The following is a 26,864-nucleotide window of genomic DNA, read 5'->3' as shown; positions in this document are numbered from 1 at the left end:
TTTAATATTTTTATGAGTCTAATATTACATTGTCATGTATGTTTTATTATTTAACAGATTTTATTATGTGTGTAATTTTGTAAATTATCAGAGCCTTGCGCACCAAGATCTCCACACATTTTAATAAACTAAATTAAACAAGTAATTTTCAAGCCAATATTCATCCAAGGCTGAACTTCTATTCTAGGTGGCCAAAATTTGGTTCCCTAAGTTTAGGCAAATTTTCATCCAAATCTAGGTACTCACATATTTGGCTGAACATAACCTTTGAGTGAAAATAGCCATGTGAAGGGGTGTATAGGCCAGGCCACAGAATATCTTAAAGGACTGGTCCAATTATCTAGCCTGGTCTACCTTAAGAGATATCCAAAGTGGGAAACCAGGTCAGAGGGCATTTCCCTGGGGAGGGTTATAAAACCCTAGGGCTAAGAAGGAGAATTAGGTCCAGGCTAGAAAAAGGAAGCACCATGGAACATGCTAAGACCCTGCATGTATGAGTACACCTGATTTTAAGTTCTATATTAGGAGTTACTACCCAGGAAAAGGACCTGGGTGTCATAGTGGACAATACTTTGAAATCCTCGGTTCAGTGTGTAGTGACAGTCAGAAAAGCAAACAAAATGTTAGGAATTATTAGGAAAGGAATAGAGAATAAAACAGCAAATGTCATAATGCCCCTGTATCGCTCTATGGTGAGGCCACAGTTATGATGTCTGCATCTCAAAAAAGATATAGTTGCATTGGAAAAGGTACAGAAAAGGGCAACCATAATGATAAAGGGGATGGAATGGCTCCCCTATGAGGAAAGGCTAAAGAGATTGGGTCTGTTCATCTTGGAGAAGAGACAGCGGAGGGGGATGATAGAGGTCTATAAAATCATGACTGCAATACAATGGGTAAATGTAATTTATTTACATTTCAAAAAATACAAAGGCTAGGGACATTCCATGAAATTAGTAATCAGCACATTCAAAACAAATCTGAGGAAATACTTTTTCACGCAAGGTACAATTAAGCTCATGAATTTGTTACCGAAGAATGTGGTTAAGGCAGTAGAGATGTGCATTCGTTTATCACAAATTATCACGAATTATCATGAATTAGGCAATTTCAAAATGGTGCCGGCCATCCATTGCTCCTATCCGGTGACAGGGGCCGACCAATGGCACCGGTAACCCCTGTGACATCGTAAGGGCAAAGGGCCATCGGCGCCATTTTGATTCATAGAAGGCTCGACGGCCCTTAAGGAGAGATCGCTCTCGGGACCCCGCTGGACCACCAGGGCTTTTAGTAAGTCTTGGGAAGGGATCGGGATGGTGGGGGGGGGGGGGTTGTAATACACTAAGGGCCAGATTTTAAAAGGGTTACACGCATAAGGTACGCGCGTAACCCTTTTAAAATGCCCCTGCACACACCGAGCCTATTTTGCATAGGCTCGGCGGCGCGTGCACGCCACGGGATGCACGGAAGTCCCGGGGCTTGCAAAAAGGGGCAATCGGGGGCATGGCCAGGGGCGTGGTGTCGGCTCGGGGGTGTGTGGGCAGTCTGGGGGTGTGACCGAGTGCCTCGACACAGTGGCCTGTGTCAGGGCCTGCCGCGCCAGCAGACAGCTGGCGCGCGCAAGTTACTACTGCCTGGAGGCAGGCTTAACTTTTCGAATAAAGGAGGGGGGGTTTAGCTAGGGCTGGGGGGGTGGGTTAGATAGGGGAAGGGAGGGGAAGGTGTGGGGGGGGGTGGAAGGAAAGTTCCCTCTGAGGCCACTCTGATTTTGGAGCGGTCCAGGAGGGAACGGGCAGCGCGCGCAGGGCTCGGCGCGCGCAAGGTGGTGCACAAATGTGCACCCTGTTGCGCGCCGACCCCGGATTTTATAAGATACGCGCGTATCTTATAAAATCCAGTCTACTTTTGTTTGCGCCTGGTGCGCGAACAAAAGTACGCGCGCGCGTAGATTTATAAAATCTACCCCATAATGTGAAGGGTTGGAGTGGTTTTTTTTCCGATTCACATTTTTTTTTTTAATTTGTTTTTCTGGTTTTGGGTTCGGGTTCCAGCTTCGTTTTTGCCGAAAAACGATCCATGGAAAACGAGATTTCCCACGAAGCGCCCGAACTGAAACCCTACCTGAGCCAGAAAAATGAAGCTCATCTCTATAAGGCAGTTAGTGTAGCTGGGTTTAAAAAAGGTTTGGACAAATTCCTGGAGGAGAAGTCAATAAACTGTTATTAACCAAGCAGATTTAAGAAATAGCCACTACTTACTTATCACTGCACAATAGCGGCATGGGATCTATTTAACGTTTGTGTACTTGCCAGGAACTTGTATCCTGGATTGGCCACTTTTGGAAACAGGATACTGGGCTTGATATACCCTCGGTCTGACTCAATATGGCAAGTTCTTATGTTCCCTCCAGCAGCCTAGCTCCACACCACGTTTTGTTGCGCTAAGTCCAGCCATTCAGAAGTTATAAGGGATGCACGTACCACAACACACACATCAGTACAATCTGACAAGACTCTCCTTTTATCAAACTGAGGCTAAAAAGAAATGTTAAAAGAGAAAGACAAATATCCTGGAGGAACCAGGAAACTGCAAATATTACCATGTTTTTGCAAGATGGTAGCCTTGAAGAGAAACAAATTAGTGTGATGGATGGGTAACAAAACCCCTCTTAAGTAGAGGATGAAACCACAGGAAGGGGAGGAAGACTCCATAATCATACTGGCTACTGAAGTTGATTTCAAAAGTAGGTTATGTCTTTTTTTTTTTTTTAATGCTACAGTCCCAATCTCTAAAGAAATTTCAAATATTTTTTTTTGCAAGACCAAGAAGCCCAGTTAAATTGTTCAACTATAAAAATACAGCAATTCCTCTAAAGTAAAAAATCTGGAAGCCAACATAAGTTGTTTGTCATAAAGAAAGGAGTCATATCAGAATATGATTTGCATAGGATACTGGCCATGTTTAACTTTGGGCTGTCTGGACTTCTGATTGCTGTTTCCGAGGTTTGTTATTGTAGCAGACCCCACAGTCACGCTACCAGTAAGCCCTGGGTATTAAGTGTCAGTTAGTTAGTGTAGGATGGTTCATGGGGAGGTTCCATTCAGATGCAGCCCCCTTCTTCTGTGGGGTCTGGAATGGCTGTCCCCCTGGTGATGATATATAGCAGCTCCCTTGCTACAGCTTGGGAGGCAGTCCTTTGAGTAATTTAGGGGTAGACAGAAGCTTAGCTTTTGTTGTTTTGCAGGTACAGTCAGAGGAGCCAAGCAAACCCTGTTTGGTAGTCCTGACCAAGGTCGGGAGGGGTTTTTCCTTTCCAGTCCATTCACTAGCTGGTCTGGATTTTCCCCTCTGGGTACATTTTTTGAAATTTAACCTTTTAAGTGGAAGGAGCCTTACTGCAGCCTGTTCAGCTCTCGGGCCTAGGGAACGAGGAACCCTAGGTCTGGGCAGGTTAGGGAAGACCTGCCCTCCATACCCTCAACAAAGAAGGAGGTGTCAGTGACCTCCTTTAAGGGGAAAACCCCGATGTTCAGTTTTTGGAAAGATTAATTTCACGATCCAGGAGGAAGCTTGGACTGCCCTTCTTTCCTGACTGGAGTCCATAGCGTCCTGCTTGAGGGGATCCCTCCCATCAGGGATCGCAACAGAAAGAACAAGGACTGCAACAGAAACAGAGAAATATTGAAACCAACCAACTGTGAGTAAAAGGTCAAGCTTAACGTCTGTGAAGACCTCCATCCGGTGCCTCTAACCCCTGGGGAGAGAGAGTGCTTATCTCTCCGTGCAGAGACAGTGACATTGTATCCTTGCCAGTTGGAAGGGGTGCTTCTGCCCAGTCTAAGGATACCCTGCCCACCTGGGGACTCTATTTTTCCAAAGCCCTGGTTCGTAGAAGTTCCCCTGGTTCAGGCAGCCAATATTCCTGCATAGATTGTGGAAGAGACTTACAGAATCTTCTCTTTTACAGTGGTGCTGTGGATCAGTGTTGTTTCAGTTTCATACATTTTCAACAGTAAAGATTTATTTGGACACTAACAAAAGTGACTCCATTGATTTTTTTTTTTTTTGGCACATCCAGCATATGCAAGGATGATTATTCCCTCACCCAGGAAGTCAGGAGAGGAGAGCTAGTCACCCCACACTGGGACCTGTGAGGGCTCCTTTTTTCTCCCAGTCGAAAGAATCTACACCTTGGGAAGAAAGGGAGGTTTGAGAGCTAGCCAGGGTCCCTGCCCCCAAAGAACTTATAAATTCTTTAATGGCCCCATTGGAGTGCAATCCAAACCTGGGGATGGGGTTACATTGTGAAGAGATAGAATTCTTCTCAAAGGAAATTAACAAAGAAACCTCTCTTTCCATAACAGTGTGTGTTCTTTCTTTTCTTGAGAGACATAACTGCAAAACGAGTCAGGACTTTTTAATATATATTTATAAATTACCTTTTAATATATTTATACATGATTTTCAGAAGGCGTTTGACAAAGTACTCCATGTGAAAATTAAAATATCACACATCAGCTTACTCGAATGGTGTGTGTGTATATATTTTATTTTACTTTACCTCTATTAGATTGCAACAGAGGACCAGACTTAAGTGTTAATTTATCTTATAGCTGATATACTTAAAGTAGACATGACTTATCACAACCACTAAATAATATTTAATATGAAACTATGTTACAGTATTTGATGGCACCTGTTTAGTTAATATAACTCAACACATTTAAGTTTGAAATTATGTGCCTTATTGTGAACCGTTGTGACGGCAACTAGCTTAACGATGGTATAGAAAAGATTTTAAATAAATAAAATAAATAAATAAAAAAGTCATGCAATATGGGGCAATGTCCTATTGTGGATTGCAAACTGGTTAAACTCAAAATGCAAAGTCATTTCTATTATTTTCTTTGACTCAGAAGTTTCCTCTTGTTCCTCTGGGTTTTCAGCTCAATCAGAACTGGAACCTATAAGGTCTATGGTGACATAAGCTTTCACACACAGCAAAAAGTCAGGTGTACTCATGCAGGGCCTTAGCATGTTCCCTGGAGCTTCCTCTTTCCAATCTGAACTTACAAGCCGTTAAGCCCGTTAAAACGGGCTACATTAACATTTTTTTTGGATCATTTCCTTCCCCCTCATTCTCCCTCCCACCTCCCCCCTCCCCCACTCTCTCCCCTCAGTCACTCCTCTCTCTCCCCTCAGTCACTCCTCTCTCCCCCCCTCCTCCCCTGAGTCACTCCTCTCTCCCCCCTCCCTCAGTCACTCCTCTCTCCCCCCCTCCCTCCTCCCCTCAGTCACTCCTCTCTCCCCCCTCCCTCCTCCCCTCAGTCACTCCTCTCTCCCCCCCTCCCCTGAGTCACTCCTCTCTCCCCCCCTCCCCTGAGTCACTCCTCCCCTGAGTCACTCCTCCCTCCCCCCCTCAGTCGATCTCCGCCGAAGACCCGGAGCAGCAGGAGCGGCGGCCCGAAGACCCGGAGCGGCGGCGGCGGCCCGAAGACCCGGAGCGGCACCGGCCCGAAGACCCGGAGCAGCGGCGGCCCGAAGACCCGGAGCGGCGGCGGCATGCGCGCGAGGGAGGGACAGACGCCGCTCCGGGTCTTCGGGCCGGTGCCGCCGCCGCCGCTCTTCGGGCCGCCGCTGCCACTCCCACGTCTGTCAACCTTCGTTTATTAGGTTGATTGGTCCTTCGCAGCCTTAGGTTTTTATAACCCTCCCCAGGGAACTGCTCTCTGACCTGGTTTCCCACTTTGGATATCTCTTAAGTTGGACCAGGCTAGATAATTGGACCAGTCTAAGATATTCTGGTGGTCTGGCCTATACACTCCTTCACAAGGCCATTTTCAACCAAAGCTCACTGTTTAAATCTAGGTGAATGTTCAGCCAAATATCAGAGTACCGATTTGTCTTAAAATTTCCTAAACTTAGGCAGCCACATTTTAAAAAAAATATTTGAACACTGGCTGCCTCCAAGGACAGGGAGAGAAGGTGGGATAGGGGGATCTGTGCAGACTCCTGGGGTTTTGTCTACTTTAGGGGGGGGCATATTTGGGACCATCAGCCCCTTTAAGACAGGGCCCTGGGAGCTTTGGGATGTACATTAACATCTTGATGCTCCCAGGGAATTAGCTGTAACTCTTGAGTTGTTGCTAGTTTCAAATCACATAGCATGGCTTGTGAATTTTTCTGCAAGCCACATTATTTGATTTGCTTCATTTAAGGTATTTATTTTTGTGTTGAGCATTTGCATGCTAATCAGCTTATTTAAATATGAGTGGTGCTTTGTGAATGAGCCCCACAGAATGCAAAACCTCTTCAAATAGGGAAATATCTACAATACCTGAATGTAATCCACTCCGAAGTGCTGAAAAAATTGTGAAAAGTGTAATATACATATAAATAAACAAATAAATAAATAAATAAATTGTTATAAATCTAATTAATAGATAAATTAGACCAGCTATTGCAGCTACATTTTGCTGCCTAGGAAAAAAAAATAGGTCACAGTTCCCTTAGGGAGTCAATGTGCCCTAAGTCAGCCAGTAAGTATCACTGTTAAGCAATGGATAGTACTGCTTACCCTTTTGCCTCCATGTGGAGGGGGGACTGTGAAAGATGCCTTTACAGTATCCCTAGCTGGCCTGAGATGCAGAAGCCAGGACTCAAGACCAAGGCTCCTGCTCAACAACACACATCACTGCTGCTGAGTCACTGAGGCCTATCACTACTGTAATTTCTATGCTGTTCTTGACATGTCACCAATCCTCTTCTTTTCCTCAAGTAATCCTGCACTCAAGGGCCCTGAATACAGCCACTGGGTGTCACCCTTATGCAATGACCCTGTCGTAGGTGGAGAACTCTGTCCCTGCAGCATCACCAGCCTCAACTTGACCAGGGGAACGGAAGACTCAACCCAGGGATAAAAGCAGGAACCTGCCTCATGGCAGTGGATAGCACATATCAACTGAGCCACCAGGCTGGCATTCTTGTTTCATTTTATATTATTGTCTTGTATTAAGATGCTTAGTTATATATTTCTATCTATGCCAGTACAAAATGTACAAACCTTCTATGAAATCAGATGTGGCATACATGCGTCGGTGAGCATTGCTTACATCATCTGGGCTGTTCAGTGACTCCAGTGCTACCGCGACAGCCTCCACCAATTCATCTCTCTTGTCTTTTCTCACGGGCTTCTCCTCTGGATGACGAGTCAATCCAGTCTCAAGCTGGTACACTTTGTGAAGGGTGAAACTCTCAAAGGGCACCAACGCATACTCTGTAGGCACCTTCGCACCAGTGTGCAGCTCTGCTTTCTCCATCTGTGAATGTAAAAACTCTAGGAGGTCAGACTGGGTATTCTCGGGACTACCATGGTCAAAGGCCAAGCCCTGCGACTCGCCATAGTGGTCCTGCATGTTCTTCAACAGCTCACTACGCTCCTGAAGCTCTTCCTTCAGCTGAGCAATTTGCTTTTTCAGGCTGGTTATATAATTGCGCTGCTGCTCCTCTCGTTCCTGCAAGGTTGCCTGATATCCTCCCTTCTCTGTTGGGCTGTTAACCTTCAGCAACACAAGCTGCTTATCCTCCACCTTTGGGGTGCAAGCCAACATGTATAGGATGGACACTGAACAGCAAAGGAGGACAAGTAGGACCGCCACACGAAAAATCCATGCCAGCAGATTGCGACGTACCATCCTTATTCATAAATCCACTGTGTTTTCCATAGCGTCTATATCAGTTTGTAAATCCAGGCACTTTAGCAGCCTTCTGACAAATTCCCCACCTTCTGCATATATCTTAAAAAAAATATATATATATATATACACACACAAACGTGTGTGTGTATGCACTTGACTGCAGGAAGCATACAATGGTGTCACTTTTCTTCTAAAGTGGGCATTTCACTCTATAATCATGCACAGTTCTGTAAAAGCTCAGCCATCCTAAAAGCCAAGCAGCAGTGAGGTTGCTGTGAGCTGAGTGATATCTGCATATCTTCACTGTAACTCTCATCGTTGCAGTATCAGTTCACTGCCATTCCCAAAGAAGACCCTGTGGGACAAAGAAACAAAGGCGCCATTAGCCATGAACCTGAAGGATTCTAGCGTTCATCTCAAACATTTTAAAGACTCTCCAGTTTCTCTGACCTCCGCTCCACACAACTCACTGGTAGCACTTAATTCATCAGAATTTCAAGCACTTATTGTGTTGATTCTTCTGTGTTCTAACTAAAACATAATTTTACAATAATAAATATACAACTGCAATGATAAATATACAACTGCAAGAACATATTAGGTAAAAAAAAATAAATACTATTTTGAAGTCTATATAAAAACATTATGATGTGTATATTAGTTCTAATCTAGTTGTGATAAGTTTTCTACAAACACAGTGTGGTATAATAATCAACTGTTATATGGCAAAGGGAAACTGGATAACCTTTGAAATCTTTTACGCCCCCTGGAAATGTTGTAGCATATCTAATTATTAAAATTGGAAAAAATGATGGGGTCCACTATCAGCCCAATTAAAAATGCTTTCAGCAAACTTCATTAAACACACTCATTACAAGCTCTTTCCACCAAAGGCTAATTACCAAATTGCACCTTCATTAGAGATCATTGTTTTAGTATATCAGAGAAGGCGGAAATGAAAAGAAGCATACAAAAAAAGGCAATAAATGGAAATTAAAAGTTGAATTAAATTTGCAGCAAGTCTCTGAAAATACACACTCTTAATTAATACTTGCGTATACTGTGTTGTATATTAAGATACCATGTCCCTCCAAATCCATGGAAATTCCTTCGGTCAGGAAAAGTAGAATATCATTTAATAAACTACACTAATTAAACAGCATTGGGTGTTAGGGTGATCATCTGGCTCCAGTTCATGAAGAAGAGGTGAATTGGTCCTGTTATTCAACTCCTTTTCATGCACTTTTCACTATTGGAAAAGAATGCTTTGAATGACAACCTGCATAAACAATAAACATGATTGACTTTCCCCTTCCTAGTAACCAGGAAGAAAGTGGCCACCACTGTGAAGGCATTATTTCAGGATATAGATGAAAACTGTATGAGGTCTTTCTTCAGCTGCTACTATACTGAAGTACTCAGAGTCGTTCAGCCCAATATTATATTCTACAGCAATACATTTGAAAGAACATGCTAAACACGCAGGTACGGGAGTGCACAGAACACAGCTCCGGCATTACTGTAAGGGCAACAAATCTTTATAATAGTATGAGAGTGTCTCTTACAAGTGATGTCTGTGTCCTCATGGACACACAGTATTGATTAGGGATGTGTAGCAGGGACGGATTCATCCCATTCGGTATTCGTCGGGACTCAAATCCGTTGCATCCGTTCTCGGGGGACCCCGATCCGTTCATTAGTTACATATGTATTTGTTTCCCAAACAAAAAACCATCCCAACCCTTTAAATTTAATTTACTACAACCCCCAACCCACCTGACCCCCCCAAAACTTGCCAAAAGTCCCTGGTGGTCCAGCGGGAGTCCTGGAGTGATCTCCTGCACTCGGGCTGTTGGCTGCCGGTATTCAAAATGGCACCGATAGCCTTTGCCCTTAATATGTCACAGGGGCTACCAGTGCCATTGGTCGGCCCCTGTCACATGGTAGGAGCAATGGACGGCCGGTGCCATCTTGTGCTCCTACCTCGTGACAGGGGCCGACCAATGGCACCGGTAGCCCCTGTGACATAGTAAAGGCAAAGGCTATCGGTGCCATTTTGAATACCGGCAGCCGACGGCCCGATTGCAGGAGACCACTCCAGGACCCCTGCTGGACCACCAGGGACTTTTGGCAAGTCTTGGGGAGGTCAGGAGGGTGGGGGTTTATTTGTTAGTGATACGTTGTATTCGTGGGGGTTCGCCATACATTTTGTGATCCCCACGAATACAACGAATATGGCATATACGTTGCGGATTGCCAATACGTTGCAAACGAATGCACATCCCTAGTATTGATGTCAGAGGAGGTGTTTTGGTCTTTCTGGAGAAATCCAGGTGTTTCTTCACTGGCAGTCCTGGACTCACAGACTCCCTGGAGCAGCGGGGAAGAGAGAGAGAGAGAAGTGCTTGGAGCAGTTGTGAGGGGCTCTGAACAGAAATAGGGTAAGGATTGCTGGTGAAATAGAGCATTCTCAATTCTCCTTGTTCCAGCGGCAATTTCACCCCAAATCTGTGAGAAGAGGATTTGCATTCAGGAGCAGAACAAGCTCCCCAAAGTGTTGATCTGTAGTTGACAAGGTCCAAAGTGCCAGAGAGAAGGAAAAGGATCTCAGTCTTGTGCAGGGGATCTACCAGTGATTTCAGAGAAGGAGAAAAAAAAATTACAAGCTTGAGTGAAATACCAAACAGGGAATCCCACAGCCCGGAAGGTTCCTAGGGAGTATCCTGAAACAGAATTTGAGAGTCGGAGGAAGCTCCAGCTTGTATGATCATGGGTTTTGTGACAATTTGAATTTATATTCTGGATGTAACACACAGAAACCTTGTTTTTTTGTCATTTGACTACTTTTCACCAATCGTTTAGTAAACTGTTTAATTTTAGAACATCGCATCTTGGTGTGGACAGTGGATTTTTTTTCCTGTGTGATGATTTTGTTGTAACCCTATAGGCACTGAAGCTATTACCTATCTCCATTGAAGAACCTCAGGACCTGCAACAAGCTGCTACCCTGCAGCACCCAAGTGAGCCTCTACCTAGAAGAGGACAAGGGGGTTACATTAAGAAAGTAAATACAACTAAAAGGAAAAAAAAAAAGATTAATATGGTTTTCAAAAGAGGTGGCTGAAAAGGTAAGGCACACAAGGTAAGCATTCAAAAGGCACAAGGGATCTGAGAAAGAGAAGGATATGGAAGAATATTTGGGAAAACTGAGGACAGCAGGGAGAGGTGGTCAGGACAGCAAAGACATGAACGGAGAAAAAAATAACCAAAGCAGTAAAACAAGCTGATCATTTTTAGATGTGTTAGTGAAAGGAGGAAGTACAGAACTGGGATTCTAAAATAGAGGTAAAAAGGAAAGAGGTGACATGGGGGGAACAAAGTGAAATACTGAATATTTCCATTCAGTGCTCACGGAAGGAGGAGTTGGAGAATGTCCACAGACAGATGGCAGAGAAGTATAAATTACTCCACTTACAGAGGAGAAGGTTTGTATGTAAATAGCAAAACTGGAAACAGGCAAGGCAACAAGGGCAGACGGGATAAATACTAGAGTATTTATGGGGAAATAATCAAAGGTTTTTACATAGGTGAACAGATGTATTCCTGCATAAAAACAGTGCAGGTAAAAGTCTGCATGGTGTTCACCGGTGCATACTCTCATTACATGGGAAGTGAAAGTATTTTGAAATTTCTGCATGCATTTTCCAATGCATATTTTGTAGCTGTTCTGTCATGCAGGTGCAAGCAAGCCTAGAGGGGAGTTTAAACACATCCTTGTAAAGGGAGAGAGGTTCTGGGAGCTCCACTACCAGTTATATTCTATCATTCTTTGGCGACAGAAGTGGTTCCAGAGGACTGGAGAAGAGGAAAAATTTTCAGTCTTCATAAAAGTGGAAATAGGGAGGAGGCTAGTAATTACAGGTAAGTCCGCCCCAGTTTTGAAGAGGGTACATTAATGGAGTCACCACTAAAGGAAAGGAATCAGGAAGGTTACAGGATCTAAACAGGTCACATTTTCAGGATCTCCATGATGACTATGCATGAGATAGATTTGCATACATTGGAGACCCGATGTATGCAAATCTCTCTCATGCATATTCATTGTTGCAATCCTGAAAACCCGACTGGCTAGGTGTGACTCCAAGAGGGGGGTTGGGAAACAGTGATCTAAACCAACATGGTTTAACTGGGGAAGATCGTGTCAAACAAATCTAATCAATTCCTTTGACTAGATGATGAAAGAATTAGATCAGGGTTGAACCCTGCGTGTTGTATATTTAGACCTCAGTAAGGCCTCTAACACTGTTCCATTTAAGAGATTCATAATAAACTGAGCAGTTTAGAGATGGGTCCTAAGGTAGCTGACTGGATTAGGATTTGGTTGAATTATGGAAGCTAGTGGTAATTGATGCTTAATCCAAAGAAAGGGGATTTATTTATTTATTTATTTATTTTATTTAAATTCTTTTGATATACCGATGCTCAAGAACCAAGTCTTATCGTACCAGTTTACAATGAACTCGGGGTAAACCAATTAACACTGAAAGCGAAAGTTACATTACAACAGGGAAAGTCAAACAGGGCTGTTAGAAAAAAGGATAGATTAACGATTTCTAACATAGAAACATAGAAACATAGAAATGACGGCAGAAGAAGACCAAATGGCCCATCCAGTCTGCCCAGCAAGCTTCACACATTTTTTCTCTCATACTTATCTGTTTCTCTTAGCACTTGGTTCTATTTCCCTTCCACCCCCACCTTTAATGTAGAGAGCAGTGATGGAGCTGCATCCAAGTGAAATATCTAGCTTGATTAGTTAGGGGTAGTAGCCGCTGCAATAAGCAAGCTACACCCATGCTTATTTGTTTTACCCAGACTATGTTGTACAGCCCTTATCAGTTGTTTTTCTTCTCCCCTGCCGTTGAAGCAGGGAGCTATGCTGGATATGCGTGAAGTATCAGTTTTCTTTTTTTCTCCCCTGCCGTTGAAGCAGAGAGCTATGCTGGATATGCGTGAAGTATCAGTCTTCTCCCATGCTGTTGAAGCAGAGAGCCATGCTGGATATGCATCGAAAGTGAAGTATCAGGCACATTTGGTTTGGGGTAGTAACCGCCGTAACAAGCCAGCTACTCCCCGCTAACTGAAGAGCCGTGGCGGAAGCATGGAGAGGTTGTTTACATGGTAAAAATAAAATACAATTTACACTTTATAATTTACACATGGAGAAGTTATATATGAATTACACAGAGGGGTCGATTGTACAAATTATATAAGAGCGTAGTTGGCAGAAGTTGGATTACCATTGTAGTTGGATTTACCAATGTAGTTGAATTACCAATAAATCCAACTACATTGGATTTACATTGGATTACCAATAAATCCAACTACAATAAATCCAATGTAGTTGGATTACCATTGGTGCCTTAGGAATCAGTTCTGGGTCCATCCAGTTCTGTTCTACATTTTTGTAAATGATATTACACAGGGGCTGGTATGGAATGTTTGTCTCTTGGCGGTACAAAGATCTGTTACAGAGAGGGCACTCCAGATGGAGTAAAAAAAAAAAAAAAAAAGACGTGAGATCTAAGAGAGCCTGCAGAGTGACCAAGAGTTTGGTAATTAATATTTAAGGCAAATGGGTTGACCTGCTGGCTCAGTGGAAATGATGCATGCTTCAATGTAGAAGACTTGGGTTTCATTCATGAACCCAGCTGGAAATGTTAGAGGTAACACTCCTAGCCACTGGAGATGGAGAAAGACTCCATTGCACAATGGCAACAACTAGTATCTAGAATCTGGATGCATGCACACTGGAATCTAGAAGGAGCCATGATCTGTGGCTCCTGGCTAAGGAACTGTTTGCTGCAATGGGATTCTAAAACTGGGAAAAGCCCTGGATAGTTGCAAACGAAGATTCATGGTGCCACAGATCATGAATAACAGGAGGCACAACAGAGCAGGAGAAAACTGCTGGGACAAGCACCTCACTTCCCATCACCAAAAGACAGATAGAAAGATAGATAGATAGATAGATATATGGAAGACAATTTTCAGACAGGCCTATTTACCCAAGCAAATGATTTTAAAAATTGCCCTTCCCAGAGCAGCTAAAAAGTTCATGCAAGGGATCACAATATGCATATGCATACTTCTATCCATGCTAAAAAGGTGTTCCTTAGGCTGCATTCAAGTCGAAGGGACTACTATGTGTACTTGGAATTTTGAAAAATATATGACATTTTCCATTCTCCCTCCACAGGAACAATAGTTACAAGGTATACAGGCTGCTCATTTTCAAATAATGTGTGCTATTCGAAATTGCTCCCTTTATTAAATGGTAGCATCATGCATATGGGGCACAGAAGTCCAAAACAGAGATTCTCAATTGTGTGTGAAGTACCGAAGTGCACCAATAAGGACAGCTATCTTGAGATGATTGTATCTGATGATCATAAGGTTCCAAAACAATAATAGCCAGAGGAATTCTAGGGTGAACAGAATGAAATATTACCTGTGACTTAAAGAAGGAGATAAGGCCTTTGTTCATTTCATTGGTGAGATCTCTTCAGGAGTACTTTATACAATTCTGGAAGTTGTATCACCATATAGGCAGCAGAGGCAATCCAGAGAAGGGCTACCAAGCCCTATGAAATGAAACTTGAAGGCCAAAACATATACACCCTAATAAAGAAGAGGGAAAGAGGCATTGAAGTATCTTGAAGGTATTATACATGCACAAGAAGCAAACATTTTCCTATGGAATGAAAGTTTTAAATTAGAACAAGAGGTCATGATGTGAGGTTAGAAGTGGGTAGACTCAGGAGTAACATAAGGAAATATTTCTTTATGGAAAGGGGCCTGATGTATGGAACAGTCTCCCAGTGGAGATCAAAACAGTAACAGAATTCAAGGAAGTATGATATAAGCACAGAGGATGCTGGGATGCGAGGAATTGAGGGTAAAGCCTGTATCTGGGTAGGCTCTGCAGTATTGTATCAGGAATCTGTAGACTAGATGGGCTTTGGGTGTCCTAATCTGCCATTATTTTTTTCATTTCCTATATTCTAAAAACTGTCGTCTAGCCCAAAAATATTGTCCAAAAATATTTACAGAATAAAAAAATGATTTACAGAATAAAAAAATGATTCATGTTTTTGAGAAAATCCAGTTTTACTATTCTAAAGCAGAAATTTCACATAATAGTGGCAAAACTCATATCTTTAAAAGAATACATTTTATATACTGCCTAATAAGAAGCTGGATCCCATATCTCTTGTCTCAAATATGGTAACATCTTTGTTACAGTCCAAAAAAAATGTTTTGCACAGCACTCTCATAAAATCTGGGTACAAAAGCCCAAAAGGCACCAGCAGTGAATGCCAACAGCATACAGTAATGGAAACACCCAGAAAAAGTCATTGCACATAAACATTTATTTAGTCTTGTATCCTACCACACAAGAAATCTCCCTTAGTGCTGACAGCTTGGTTACAGGTTTTCGCACCAGCTATTTTAGTTAAAACTGTTACATTACAGATGCTAGAGAAAGCAGTTTAGCACTGGTGTCAATCAAAAGGATGCAGTAATCATTCTTAAAAAGAGATATAGTACAGAAAACATGTAATATTTCCTGTTAGACTTAAAATTAAGAAAGGAGGCTATACAAACAAAATTGTCCACATGTGGTGTTTTGTTTTTTTTCTGACAACCTTCTACATTTCTGGTCTGGATATTGCACAAAGGACAAAGGCAGTGCAGTCTGTTTTAGCTACTATGACTGTGTCTTCTGACTGGTGTGAGTCTTGGGAAAATGCAAGGGAATGTTTCTGTAACAGAAAAAAATGAATTACATGAATCGATTTTCACTGGGCTACTGTATGTTGAGCCATGGGGCAGGGGGAGGGGAGGGGGGAAACAGAGCCTAATTTCTGTGAGGCCGGGAAGCAGCAGTTGCAGTACATAACACTACTGTGCCTGTAGGCTTACTTCGGTGTACAATGCACACAACCCATCCATTGACTGCGCTGACTTAAGGTAAACATCAGTCAAAAGACTAATTGTGCTAAAAGGTTATAAACCAAGGCTTACATAAACAGCCTCCAAAGAAGCATACTTCCAGTAATCTAGTTAAAGAAGCATTCAAGTGTATTATACAGTAGAGCAATGCCTCCTCTGACCCATACAGAGCTTCTCATTTACTGTTTCCTAATGGCATCCTTGATCCTTAGATCATATCGATGATATGCTCCTGCTATAAATTAATTTGGTTGGCCAAGCTCTCCTTTACTCTTAACACTTATTACACTGCTTGTTGGCTTAGCAAAGTGGGCATCTTTACTGTTGTCACTTTGGCATACACAACTTGATGAGAAAACTGTAAAAATGAAATGAGAGCTGGAACTCTTTTCACTTTAAAAGCTAATTTAAAATGTTTGAGGCAGGCAAGATAAAGATTTTAGATATTCTTCAATGTATCCAGACAGCCAAATGTATTCAAGCATGCCTTTATTGAACTAGCTATGGCTTAAAAAATAGAGATGGTCTGATTGTATTGTGAAAATTGCAATCCTAAAGGGCAGCACTTGCTGGCCAGGTTGGTATTCTGCCACTCCCCCAACATTTGACAGGTGGAATAGTCTTTTTGGACTGCAATTCAAAGAGATTAGTTCATCTTTACTAAAACTGAATGTAAAAGTGGATGTGTTGGGGCACAGGACTGTAATGGACCCAATGATTATTTTATATTTCTTAACCACCTTTCCAAAAAGTTGCCTAAGGCAGAATAATAGTCATAAAACAAACAATACAACATCAAAACAATCATTGGAAACACAAACAATATAAAACAAGATAAAAACAAAATAAATTAAACAATTGCCCAAAGTAGGAAATTGCAAGTTACACTACCCACAGAGCTTACAATCCAAATCTATATATGAAGCAATGGAGGGTGAAATAACATTCCCAAGAGCATAAAAGGCATCCACAGATGAAGCAGGATTTTAACCCTGGTTCTAAACCTGGTGCTCTAACCACTAGGCTACTCCTCCATATTGAATAATATCAGTCAAATAAATGAGCCCTGACCGACGGGCCGCAAATGCGCAGTAGAGAGCGGCTGAGACCGATGGACCACGCATGCGCGGACGAGACAGCTCTGACCGACGTGCTGATTTGATGCCCCAAGGCAGAGAGATCAGGTCGACAACAGCTTGAGCATGTCCCTCTGACACCGGGGAAAGGGGGAGGGAGCTGGGACAGCCGGCCGTCATGCACAGGGACAGCAGTGAATAGACTCGCGACATCCCCCTCGGCTGCCGCTGCAACTCCCGCCACCACCACTGCCGCCGCCTCCAGCCCTTCGCGGTGCAGGAAGGGGGGGAGCAGGTCGGACCGACAACAGCCTGTGCCCGTCCCTCCGCCGCCGGGGAAGGGGGGAGGGAGTATGGAGGGACGGACCGGCACGCAAAGGGACAGCAGTGAGAAGCCACAGTACACAGGGAGGGAGATACGGAGAGAGGCAGATCCCCGTAGCGGTGCCCCTCACCCTCTGCATCTCACAGGTTCAGCGGGGTACAGCTGGCCCTGTAGAAAAGAAAAAGAGGGAGTGGAGGAGGGCTGAGGGGGAGGAAAGGTGTTGTGGATGAGGTGAGAGGGGAAGGAAAGGGAAGATGAGAGGGGATGGAAGGAAAAGGGAAGAGGATATGAGTGAGTAAGTGGGAAGGGTAAGAAGTTGTGGAGAATAGAAAAAGAGAGAGTGGAGGAGGGCTGATGGGGAGGAAAGGGGTTGTGGATGAGGTGAGAGGGGAAGGAAAGGGAAGATGAGAGGGGATGGAAGGAAAAGGGAAGAGGATATGAGTGAGTAAGTGGGAAGGGTAAGAAGTTGTGGAGAATAGAAAAAGAGAGAGTGGAGGAGGGCTGAGGGGGAGGAAAGGGGTTGTGGATGAGGTGAGAGGGGAAGGAAAGGGAAGATGAGAGGGGATGGAAGGAAAAGGGAAGAGGATATGAGTGAGTAAGTGGGAAGGGTAAGAAGTTGTGGAGAAGAGGGTGGCTCTGACTGACGTGCTGGTCAGTGCTGGCCCATTTTAACAGGCTTAATGGCTTGTTAAAAAATAAAACAGCATTTAAATTTATAAAAGCAGAAAACCATTGGCAGCCAAATAAAAACTACATCCAATAGGCACAACAGTTAAGTGCCCTATGTCTGTCTAGTTGACAGATGGAAATTGCTCACAGAGGTTTGTCCCTTTGGTTTTCATTTTGAAGTTATATGCAATTGTGTCTAGCCTCTGTGAGGGTGATTTTATAACTATGCGGGTAAGGCTAACGTCTGCATGCAACTTGTACAAACAGGACTCAATATTCAGCACTACTTCTCCGCCGGAACACCTCTCTGAAGGTCGTATAATACTAGCATGAGCATAATTGGGTGACAAGCATACATTTACATACACAGATCCCCAATCTGTTTTTCTAAGAGCCGTTTATGTGCATAAAACCGTTTATGCACATAAAAGGTTTTGAAAATCAACCCCCTACATGGGTATAGGAATATGCAAGGTGAAACAGTGATACTGACAGGAAGATTCAGCAACATGGAATAGGGATGGCAAACTACTTAACTGTATTTAAAATGACCTTAAAGATGTGCCTAGCAACTTCAACAATAAGATTTCATAGCTTATCAGATTCCTCAGTCATCCTTCCAAGGATGTGGAAATGTCCAAGGGCTTGAGAAACACATTGAGAAAAGGAGGAAATGGAGTAGGACGACAGAGGAAATTCATAAATTGTATCACCTTTTTAATTATTTCACAATTCAGGAAAAAATATAATTTAAAGGCACTCATTTTACAAGTGACACTGAAGGTAGTGAATGGAAGACAGTATAAGTCTGGGTTCAGACCTTCCAATTCTCTACTGCAGATAGACACCACTTCCTCCTAACTGCATTATATATCTATATCTATCTAAATAGATAGATAGTAGACTGCTGGGGGAGGCCGAAGCCTGACATCCTGAGAACAGGCAAGACATGGCATCATTGACAGTTTTAAATTGAGGGGCATGGTAGTGTTGGTGATTATTAAAGAGTCTCTCACTTTTTTTGGATGGTAGTTGGTGAATAAAAGCAGTGCAATCAGATGACCCTTCTGTTTAAGGTTGTGTGTAGAATGAATTACATTTTTTAAAGCATCACTTATAGTAGACAAATGGCTAATTATAGATGAGGAGGTGTGGGGCTTTTCAGAGCAATGAACTTCAAAGTCAAGCAAGCCCTAAAGCAGATGTTCCAAACTCTGATCATTCAGGGCTACAAACTGGTCTGGCATTCTGAATAACCAAACTATGCAGATTTGCCACTGTCATAAATCAAATGTATGCAGATACCTTTCATGAATATTCATTGTAAATGCCTGAAAACCAGACCTGTTTGCAGCCTTCATGAACCAGAGTTCAGAATCTCTGGCCTAAAGGCTTGTAAGTTGTGTTGTCCTAAACTAGGGCATATCACTACATCTGAGTATCTCTTAGTTCAGGAATAGCCAATCTTTCATGCACAAAGAGCCAAGAAACAAACAAACAAATAAATAAATAAATAAGGTGAAATTTAAACTTACCAGTTAATTTCCTTTCCTTTCCTTTAGTTCTAGCAGGCCAGTCCATACCATTGGGATTTCACTGCTTTTCAGGTTCCTTCCCCCTATATATTCTGGGATAGCTGGGCATAACTTCAGTAGTCTCTTGCTTTAGCTTGCTTGATTATGTGCTCTACCTTTCCCTTCCCTCTAGTACATTCATACCAATCCCCCCCCCCCCTTTTATTGCATGGCGCCCCCTTTTATTGCATGGCGCCCCCTCCTGGGGGCGCCATGCAATATTTAAATTAGGGAGCCCGTCAGCATTGGCCATCCGCCGGTCAGGAAAACGGATGCCGAATTTATTGGCATGTTTTCCTAAATGGCACACAGCCAGGGGATCAAGAAACAGACGCTTGTCAACTGACCGTCCATTTCCTGCACTCGACTGCCGGTGCTTTTTTTTTTTTTTTAACTTTTTAAAATTGTTTTAAGGATTTGTTCCTCCTACTTAATATTGCAATGATATTCTGCTTTTCTGTACTACTTTTAGGAGCACTTAGCAATTAACGCGTCTTTGATGCACATTTTTTTTTGCATTCGGAGTGAATAGCTAATAGCCTCGTTGCATAAGGGGATTAGGTAGCGCCTATACAACCCGTGTCCAACTGCGGGTTAAACAGTGCGCTCAGCTGAGCACACTGTATTGCATCGGCCCCAAAGTGAGGAAATAAATCTCAGTTGTATTGTAGGCTGAGGGTTTAGGAAGGAGATTAAAGCATGGCTTTTTATGCAAGCTTTTGGATGCTAATGTGTCATCCTCATCATCTGATGAATTTTATGTGGATTACATTTTATTTCTCATTATTAGTATTTCCTGAAATCCATTTATTGTACTCTGACTTTTCAGATTGAATAATTATTTCATTTTAATATGATAGTGTTTAGGATCGTATTTTTTATTGCTGTTAACATATTGATTATTATGTTTTTAAATGCTTTTATGTGGTGATGCTATGATAATGTTTGTTTATTGTACCTAATGTTATTTATTTGGTTTTATGATTATAGGGTTTCACTGTTTGTAAATTCAATAATACTGCATTGCAGCTTTGTGGGCTGTTTTAGAATCTATTGTAAATTTTTATGTACTATAAATCAGATTGATGTTTTTTTTATGAGTTTGCAGTAAAGCAAGAATTAAATAAATCAGTATTATTTATAAAATCAAAATGCATGTTCAGGGTACTGATTAGTCCAAGAACAATGTCTATTATTATAAGGGTGCTTTTATATGGATCAGAGGACCAGTATGAGGAACAGAATGACAGGAAAGGGTTGGAGAGAATTGTATTGTAAAATAGACATGGAGGATGGAGGTTATCCAGGAAATGTACAATTCAGTCGATTGAAATGTATTTTGTATGGTGAGTTATAATAGTGGATCAGGATTGTAACTAGTTCAGACCTGTCCCTGAGAATTATCCAAAGATGATAGTATACTTTAGTGGACACACAGGTTCCATATATTTAAATTTATATACCTGATCACAACCCCCCACCGCTAAACACATCACAAATCATTTTTCTCATGCTGAAAAATATATTTATACTGGTAGAAGTGCATTTGGTTCTGTCATGGATGCCACATTTTCCCAGATAGATTGCCCAGAATTATTGCGGTTTGGATTTTAAACAGATTTACAGTAAGCAATGCAAGTTTAAGTCATGCAGCATTAAGTAGTCAGTCTATTCTTTACCTTGAGTGAGGCATCATCCAAAAATCAGGTGATTAGTTCCACTCTGATGTACTCATTATTTTGCATTGCAATTGGAATTTAATATTCAGACTCCACTGATTTTTTTTTCAATTCAGTTTTACAGCTTTCATACCATATAACCCCATGGGTCTAGAACTCTGCCTTAATGAGGGAAAATCCTGTAGAAGAGGCTAGAAGAGTTAATAAATTGAGGGATATTTGCTTTTAAAAAAGGATTGTAGTGGTAATAGAGCAGAACTCGATAAACTGAGGTCTTGATTGCCTGTTTTCATTTAATAAGCTAAACACTCTGGTAACTTTGAGGTTCTGGCCATCATTTCTGGGGGCTCCCTTAACAGTGATATCCAGGCTGTTAGTCACATATGCCAGAAGGGAAGAATTGGAAGAGGTAGGAGTTAGTAAGTGGATTGGACAGAGCAGAGCAGGGATCCACTCTCCGTATCCCTTGGCCTGATGGTATTAAAACATTGGATGGAAAGTGCAAGCCAGGCATCTGTAGAATCCAGCCTGCCAGGTTCTCTGGCTTTGCTACTGTGGTCTCTCCAAAGTTGGTAAATCAGATCCTATAGATTTTAAATATGCATGTTTGCATGTTTTTAGAAACAAATTGGCAGGTGATGTAGGTAAATTAGTGTCCATTATTTTTTAATGTTAAGATAATGAAACCTTCAGAAAAAGTTTAAAAACATGGCTATTTAAGCAAGCATACCACAAAGAGAATTGAGAGTAGAACCCAGGGAAATGTTGGTTGCAGTCGGTCAAACTCACACACACACACCTTTATTCTTAAACCGTGTGTTTCTCATTTTTATAATCTAAATTTGTCCTTCTATTTTTAAACAACAAAGAACTAAAGTAGTACTATATCTTATAGCTGAGTAAGAAGAAACTGGACATGTGAAATTATGTTACAATATTTTAATGGCACCTGTTTAAGAGTTAGAATTCCAGACACTTTATACAACATATAGTTTTTGTGCCTTATTGTGAACCATTGTGATGGCACCCGCTTAACGACGGTATAGAAAAGATTTAAAATTAATAAGTAAATAAATAAACAAATAAAAATAAATAATGATATCCAGCGGGAATACATCTTTTATAAAGCTTAAAAATCAAATTCTGGAAACATGGAACAAGATTGCTTTGTAGTATAATCTTTTTTTTACTATTAGTGGTTACATCTGGAAAAGTTCTTTAAAGACCATTTCAGGAAGAATTTGAAGCAAATGCTAGAGGTACTATTTATTTATTGATCTGGCAGTTTTCCTTGTGCTCTTTTAGGCTTTCTAATCAATTAGAACCAGCTTTCATTTGCAACTATTATAACAAGCGCGCCGATTTTATAAGCGCGCGCATGTTATAAAATTGAGCCGCGCACATGCGCGTTGGATTTTGTAATCCATGCACCTGGTGCGCGCAAAGGGGGAAATTATGCAAATTTTGTGTGGCGACGCATCGTGGCCTTCCCCAGTCCCCTCCCAGTCCGCTCCAATTAAGGAGCGGACTGGGAGGAACTTCCCTACCCCCCTACCCTAACCTCCCTTCCCCTTCCCCTCTCCTCCCCACCCCTAAACCCTTTCCCTTACCTTTTTTTTTTCTTATTTTGTTGCTTACTGCTCCAACGGAGCAGAGCAATTTGCACGCGCCAGGATTCCCTTCCCCAGTACAGTGGCAAATGGCCGCTGTACCAGTTGCCTCCAGCCCCGCCCTGCTCCGCCCCCCAGACTGCCCCCTTTACAGGCCCCAGCACTTAATCGCGTACCGGGGTTTATGCGCGTGGCCGAGCCCATTTGAAAATTGGCCTGGCGTGCATATGGCCCCGCCACGCGCATAAACTGTGGGATTTACGTGTGGGACCGATTTAAAATCTACCCGTAATTTTTTTACTTATGTTTGCAATCCCTCCCAATTTATGCTAATCCAGTAACAGTCCTTGGCCATAGGCCATACATCAGTGCTCTTTCCAGATCCCTGCAATAGCGAGCCCTAAACCTGGCCACTAGGTGTTACCATTGCCCAATGTCTGGCACTGTGCCACTCCACAAGTGTCTATGAACACTTGAATCCAAAGCATCCCCCACTTCAGGAGGGAGGAGCAAAAGACCTGACCAACTCAGTGGCTCAGTGGCACAGCCCTGCTGCTGAGCTGGCCCACTACTTTTTAAACATTAATGTCTGTAAGGCAGGATGAGATTTTTTTATATGCAAAGCATGCGTAAAGCATTCCTGTGCCCAGACACATCACTGAAGCTGTAGAATGATCACAAAATAATTTGACTGTGCCTGACCTTTCCTTTGTGATATGTGATGTGAAGCTTAAAGAGACATTGCCTTGCTTTCAATGTTTCTGTAAGTGATTTTAAAAAGGGCTGAGTCCCCTTTTTATAATATAGTAGAATTTACGTGCTGGCACAGAATAATTAAGATCAAATGTTGGTAGAGAAGGCTGATATGGCTTGTCAACTGAAAATTCTTATTTTGTTTGTTCTTTTTGGCTTAGCAATTTCCTCCTGCTCCTTTGGGGCTTGCAATGAAATTGGAACTATCCTGTACTGAGGCTTCAACGCCATGAGTCTTCCTTTGCAACTACCTAAGTAATTCCCCTTTTTAACCATATTACCCTCCTCATCTAGCTTAACCATTGCATTAAACATCTTCAGCCAGCAGCCACTGACTGCAGCTCCCTTAAAAACCTTGGTTTGCAGAGTTGTCAAAGGGTGGACAAGATGGGCAACTGCCTGATGCACCAAGATGGGGAGGGGAGGGGGGCTGTCTCAAGACAGACCTGTAATGGTGGCATGGGAAGATGGAGGAAAAAAGGGTGAGCCTTACACTGTCCAGCCCCTTTCCTTATTCTCCCCTCGCCTCCTTCCCTCCCTTGTCTGGACATACCCACACACTCCCCGGGCTGGTCAACAGTGGTCTAGCCTATCCCAATGTGGTGATGGCTATGGGTGCCACACAGCCAGCTGGAAAAGGGAAAACCCAGAATTCCCAGCAGACAGCGCTGAAACCAATCCATTTAACAAAAATGTGGGATTTCATCCTTCATGGCGAGTAAGTGTTGGGGGAGAGGGAACTGCAAAAGCAACCGTTGCCTGGAGTGCCATTTTATCCTGCTATAGTTCTTCAGGCACGCATGTAGCTTGTGAGTGGCTACTAAGTGTTGTTGTTGTTGTTGTGCATTTCCTGAGACTCCACCCCCCTTCCAAGGACTGTGAACACTGCTTCGGCAGTATCTCCAGCCCCAGCCTAAGGAGCCCCAGCCGGACTTGGGTATCAAAACCAGGGCTCCCACATGGTAGTGCTCAGCAGTTAATTGTTTATTGATTTGCTTAAAGGTATAGGGATGAGATGGTAAGTGTAGATTCTTTTTACTTTGTAGAAACTGGTACTTTTTTGTGGGAGTCAGAGATGCTAATTTTGATATCATGGTTACATTTCAACTCAATTGGATCTGCAAAAACTTCTCTTTTAGGAACTTAGGAAGAAGCATAAGCATTGGCAAAAAAAAAAAAAATGTAAACATTAATAAGGTGGGCTAAAAGAGAATTTGAAAAGAAGCTGTAGAGGCAAAAACTCACAATAAAATCTTTTTCGAAACATATCCGAAGCAGGAAGCCTATGTGAGAATCGGTTGGACTGTTAGATGATCAAAGAGTTAAAGGGGCACTTAAGGAAGATAAAGCAATTGTGGAAAGACTTAATGAAATTTTTGCTCTGATGTTGAGTGAACAGGATGCTGGACAAATACCTGTGCTGGAAACTGTATTCAGTGGTGATGATTCAGAAGAATTGAAACAAATCACCTTGAATGTGCATGATGTAATAGGGCAGACTGAGAAACTAAAGAGTAGCAAATCACCTGGACCAGAATTCTGAAAGAACACAAAAATGAAACTGCAGTTCTGTTACTAATAATTTGTAACCTATCATTAAAATTGTCCAGTGTACCCGAAGATTGGAGGGTGGCCAATGTAACCCCGATCTTTAAAAAGGGCTCCAGGAATGGTCACTAAAGTTAGTCTGTGAATCTGACTTCAGTGCCGGGAAAAATTGTGGAAACTATTCTAAACAATAAAATCATAGAACATTTAGAAAGACATGGGTTAAAGAGACACAGTCAGCATGGGTTGGTACAAGTGAAATCTCGCCTCATTAATCTGCTATATTTTGATGAATGGGTTAATAAACATGTGAATAAGGATGATCCCACGGATGTAGTATATTTGAATTTTCAAAAGATGTCACAGGATAGGAGGCAATGTCCTATTGTGGATTACAAACTGGTTAAAAGACAGGAAACAGAGAGTAGGATTAAATGGTCAATTTTCTCAGTGGAAAAGGGTAAACAGTGGAGTGCCTCAGGGATCTGTACTTGGACCGGTGCATTTCAATATATATATATAAATGATCTGGAAAGGAATACAACGAGTGAGGTTATCAAATTTGCGGATGATACAAAATTATTCAGAGTAGTTAAATCACAAGCAGACTGCGATACATTACAGGAGGATCTTGCAAGACTGGAAGATTGGGCATCCAAATGGCAGATGAAATTTAATGTGGACAAGTGCAAGGTGTTGCACATAGGAAAAAATAACCCTTGCTGTAGTTACACAATGTTAGGTTCCATATTAGGAGCTACCACCCAGGAAAAAGATCTAGGCATCATAGTGGATAATACTTTAAAATCGTCGGCTCAGTGTGCTGCAGCAGTCAAAAAAGCAAATAGAATGTTAGGAATTATTAGGAAGGGAATGGATAATAGAACGGAAAATGTCATAATGCCTCTATATCGCTCCATGGAGAGACCGCACCTTGAATACTGTGTACAATTCTGGTCACCGCATCTCAAAAAAGATATAGTTGCGATGGAGAAGGTACAGAGAAGGGCAAACAAAATGATAAAGGGGAAGGAACAGCTCCCCTATGAGGAAAGGCTGAAGAGGTTAGGGCTGTTCAGCTTGAAGAAGAGAAGGCTGAGGGGGGATATGATAGAGGTCTTTAACATCATGAGAGGTCTTGAACGAGTAGATGTGAATTGGTTATTTACACTTTTGAATAATAGAAGGACTAGGGGGCATTCCATGAAGTTAGCAAGTAGCACATTTAAGACTAATCAGAGAAAATTATTTTTCACTCAACGCATAATAAAGCTCTGGAATTTGTTGCCAGAGGATGTGGTTAATGCAGTTAGTGTAGCTGGGTTCAAAAAAGGTTTGGATAAGTTCTTGGAGGAGAAGTCCATTAATGGCTATTAATCAAGTTTACTTAGGGAATAGCCACTGCTATTAATTGCATCAGTAGCATGGGATCTTCTTAAGTGTTTGGATAATTGCCAGGTTCTTGTGGCCTGGTTTGGCCTCTGTTGGAAACAGGATGCTGGGCTTGATGGACTCTTGGTCTGACCTAGCATGGCAATTTCTTATGTTCATATGTTCTTATGGCAGTCACGATTGGAGATATTGCGCTGTTTACTGTTTTCAGTGTACTTGCAGGTATCAGGTCCAGTTGGTAGATTGCAGGCTTCAGTTTAGTGATGATTTGGTTTATTTCACAATTTAATCCTAGGTTGAATGAGCTCCATAAAACTTTACCAGGTTTTCCTTCAGGCTCTCTTCTTGATGTGCTGGTGGAGAATTGTGTCTTTAGCTTAATAATTTTGTTTAGTAGTGATTTGGCATATTCATTGCATGAGTTCTTTGAGAACTGGTGGTTATTAGATGTAGAGGAGGATGGCTCCTTGCTTAGGTATTAATTAATTTACTGATGTGCTTTTTCATATTCAGCTTCTCATCTAG

At 42.2% G+C, this 26,864-nt stretch overlaps 1 protein-coding gene across 1 annotated transcript in view; it reads right to left on the bottom strand.

The window, feature by feature from the left end:
* CSGALNACT1 (chondroitin sulfate N-acetylgalactosaminyltransferase 1) overlaps positions 1-26,864 on the bottom strand; it is a 331,308-nt gene that overhangs the window by 167,187 nt on the left and 137,257 nt on the right. The window contains 2 exon segments of the mRNA XM_029601670.1: positions 7,064-8,052; positions 14,209-14,378. Of these exon segments, the coding sequence (XP_029457530.1) occupies positions 7,064-7,694 (631 nt within the window). The 5' untranslated portion in view covers positions 7,695-8,052; positions 14,209-14,378.

Source organism: Rhinatrema bivittatum, chromosome 1 (genome assembly GCF_901001135.1).
Source record: "Rhinatrema bivittatum chromosome 1, aRhiBiv1.1, whole genome shotgun sequence".
Classification (NCBI taxonomy): domain Eukaryota; kingdom Metazoa; phylum Chordata; class Amphibia; order Gymnophiona; family Rhinatrematidae; genus Rhinatrema; species Rhinatrema bivittatum.
This window is presented reverse-complemented; position numbering and strand designations above follow the sequence as displayed.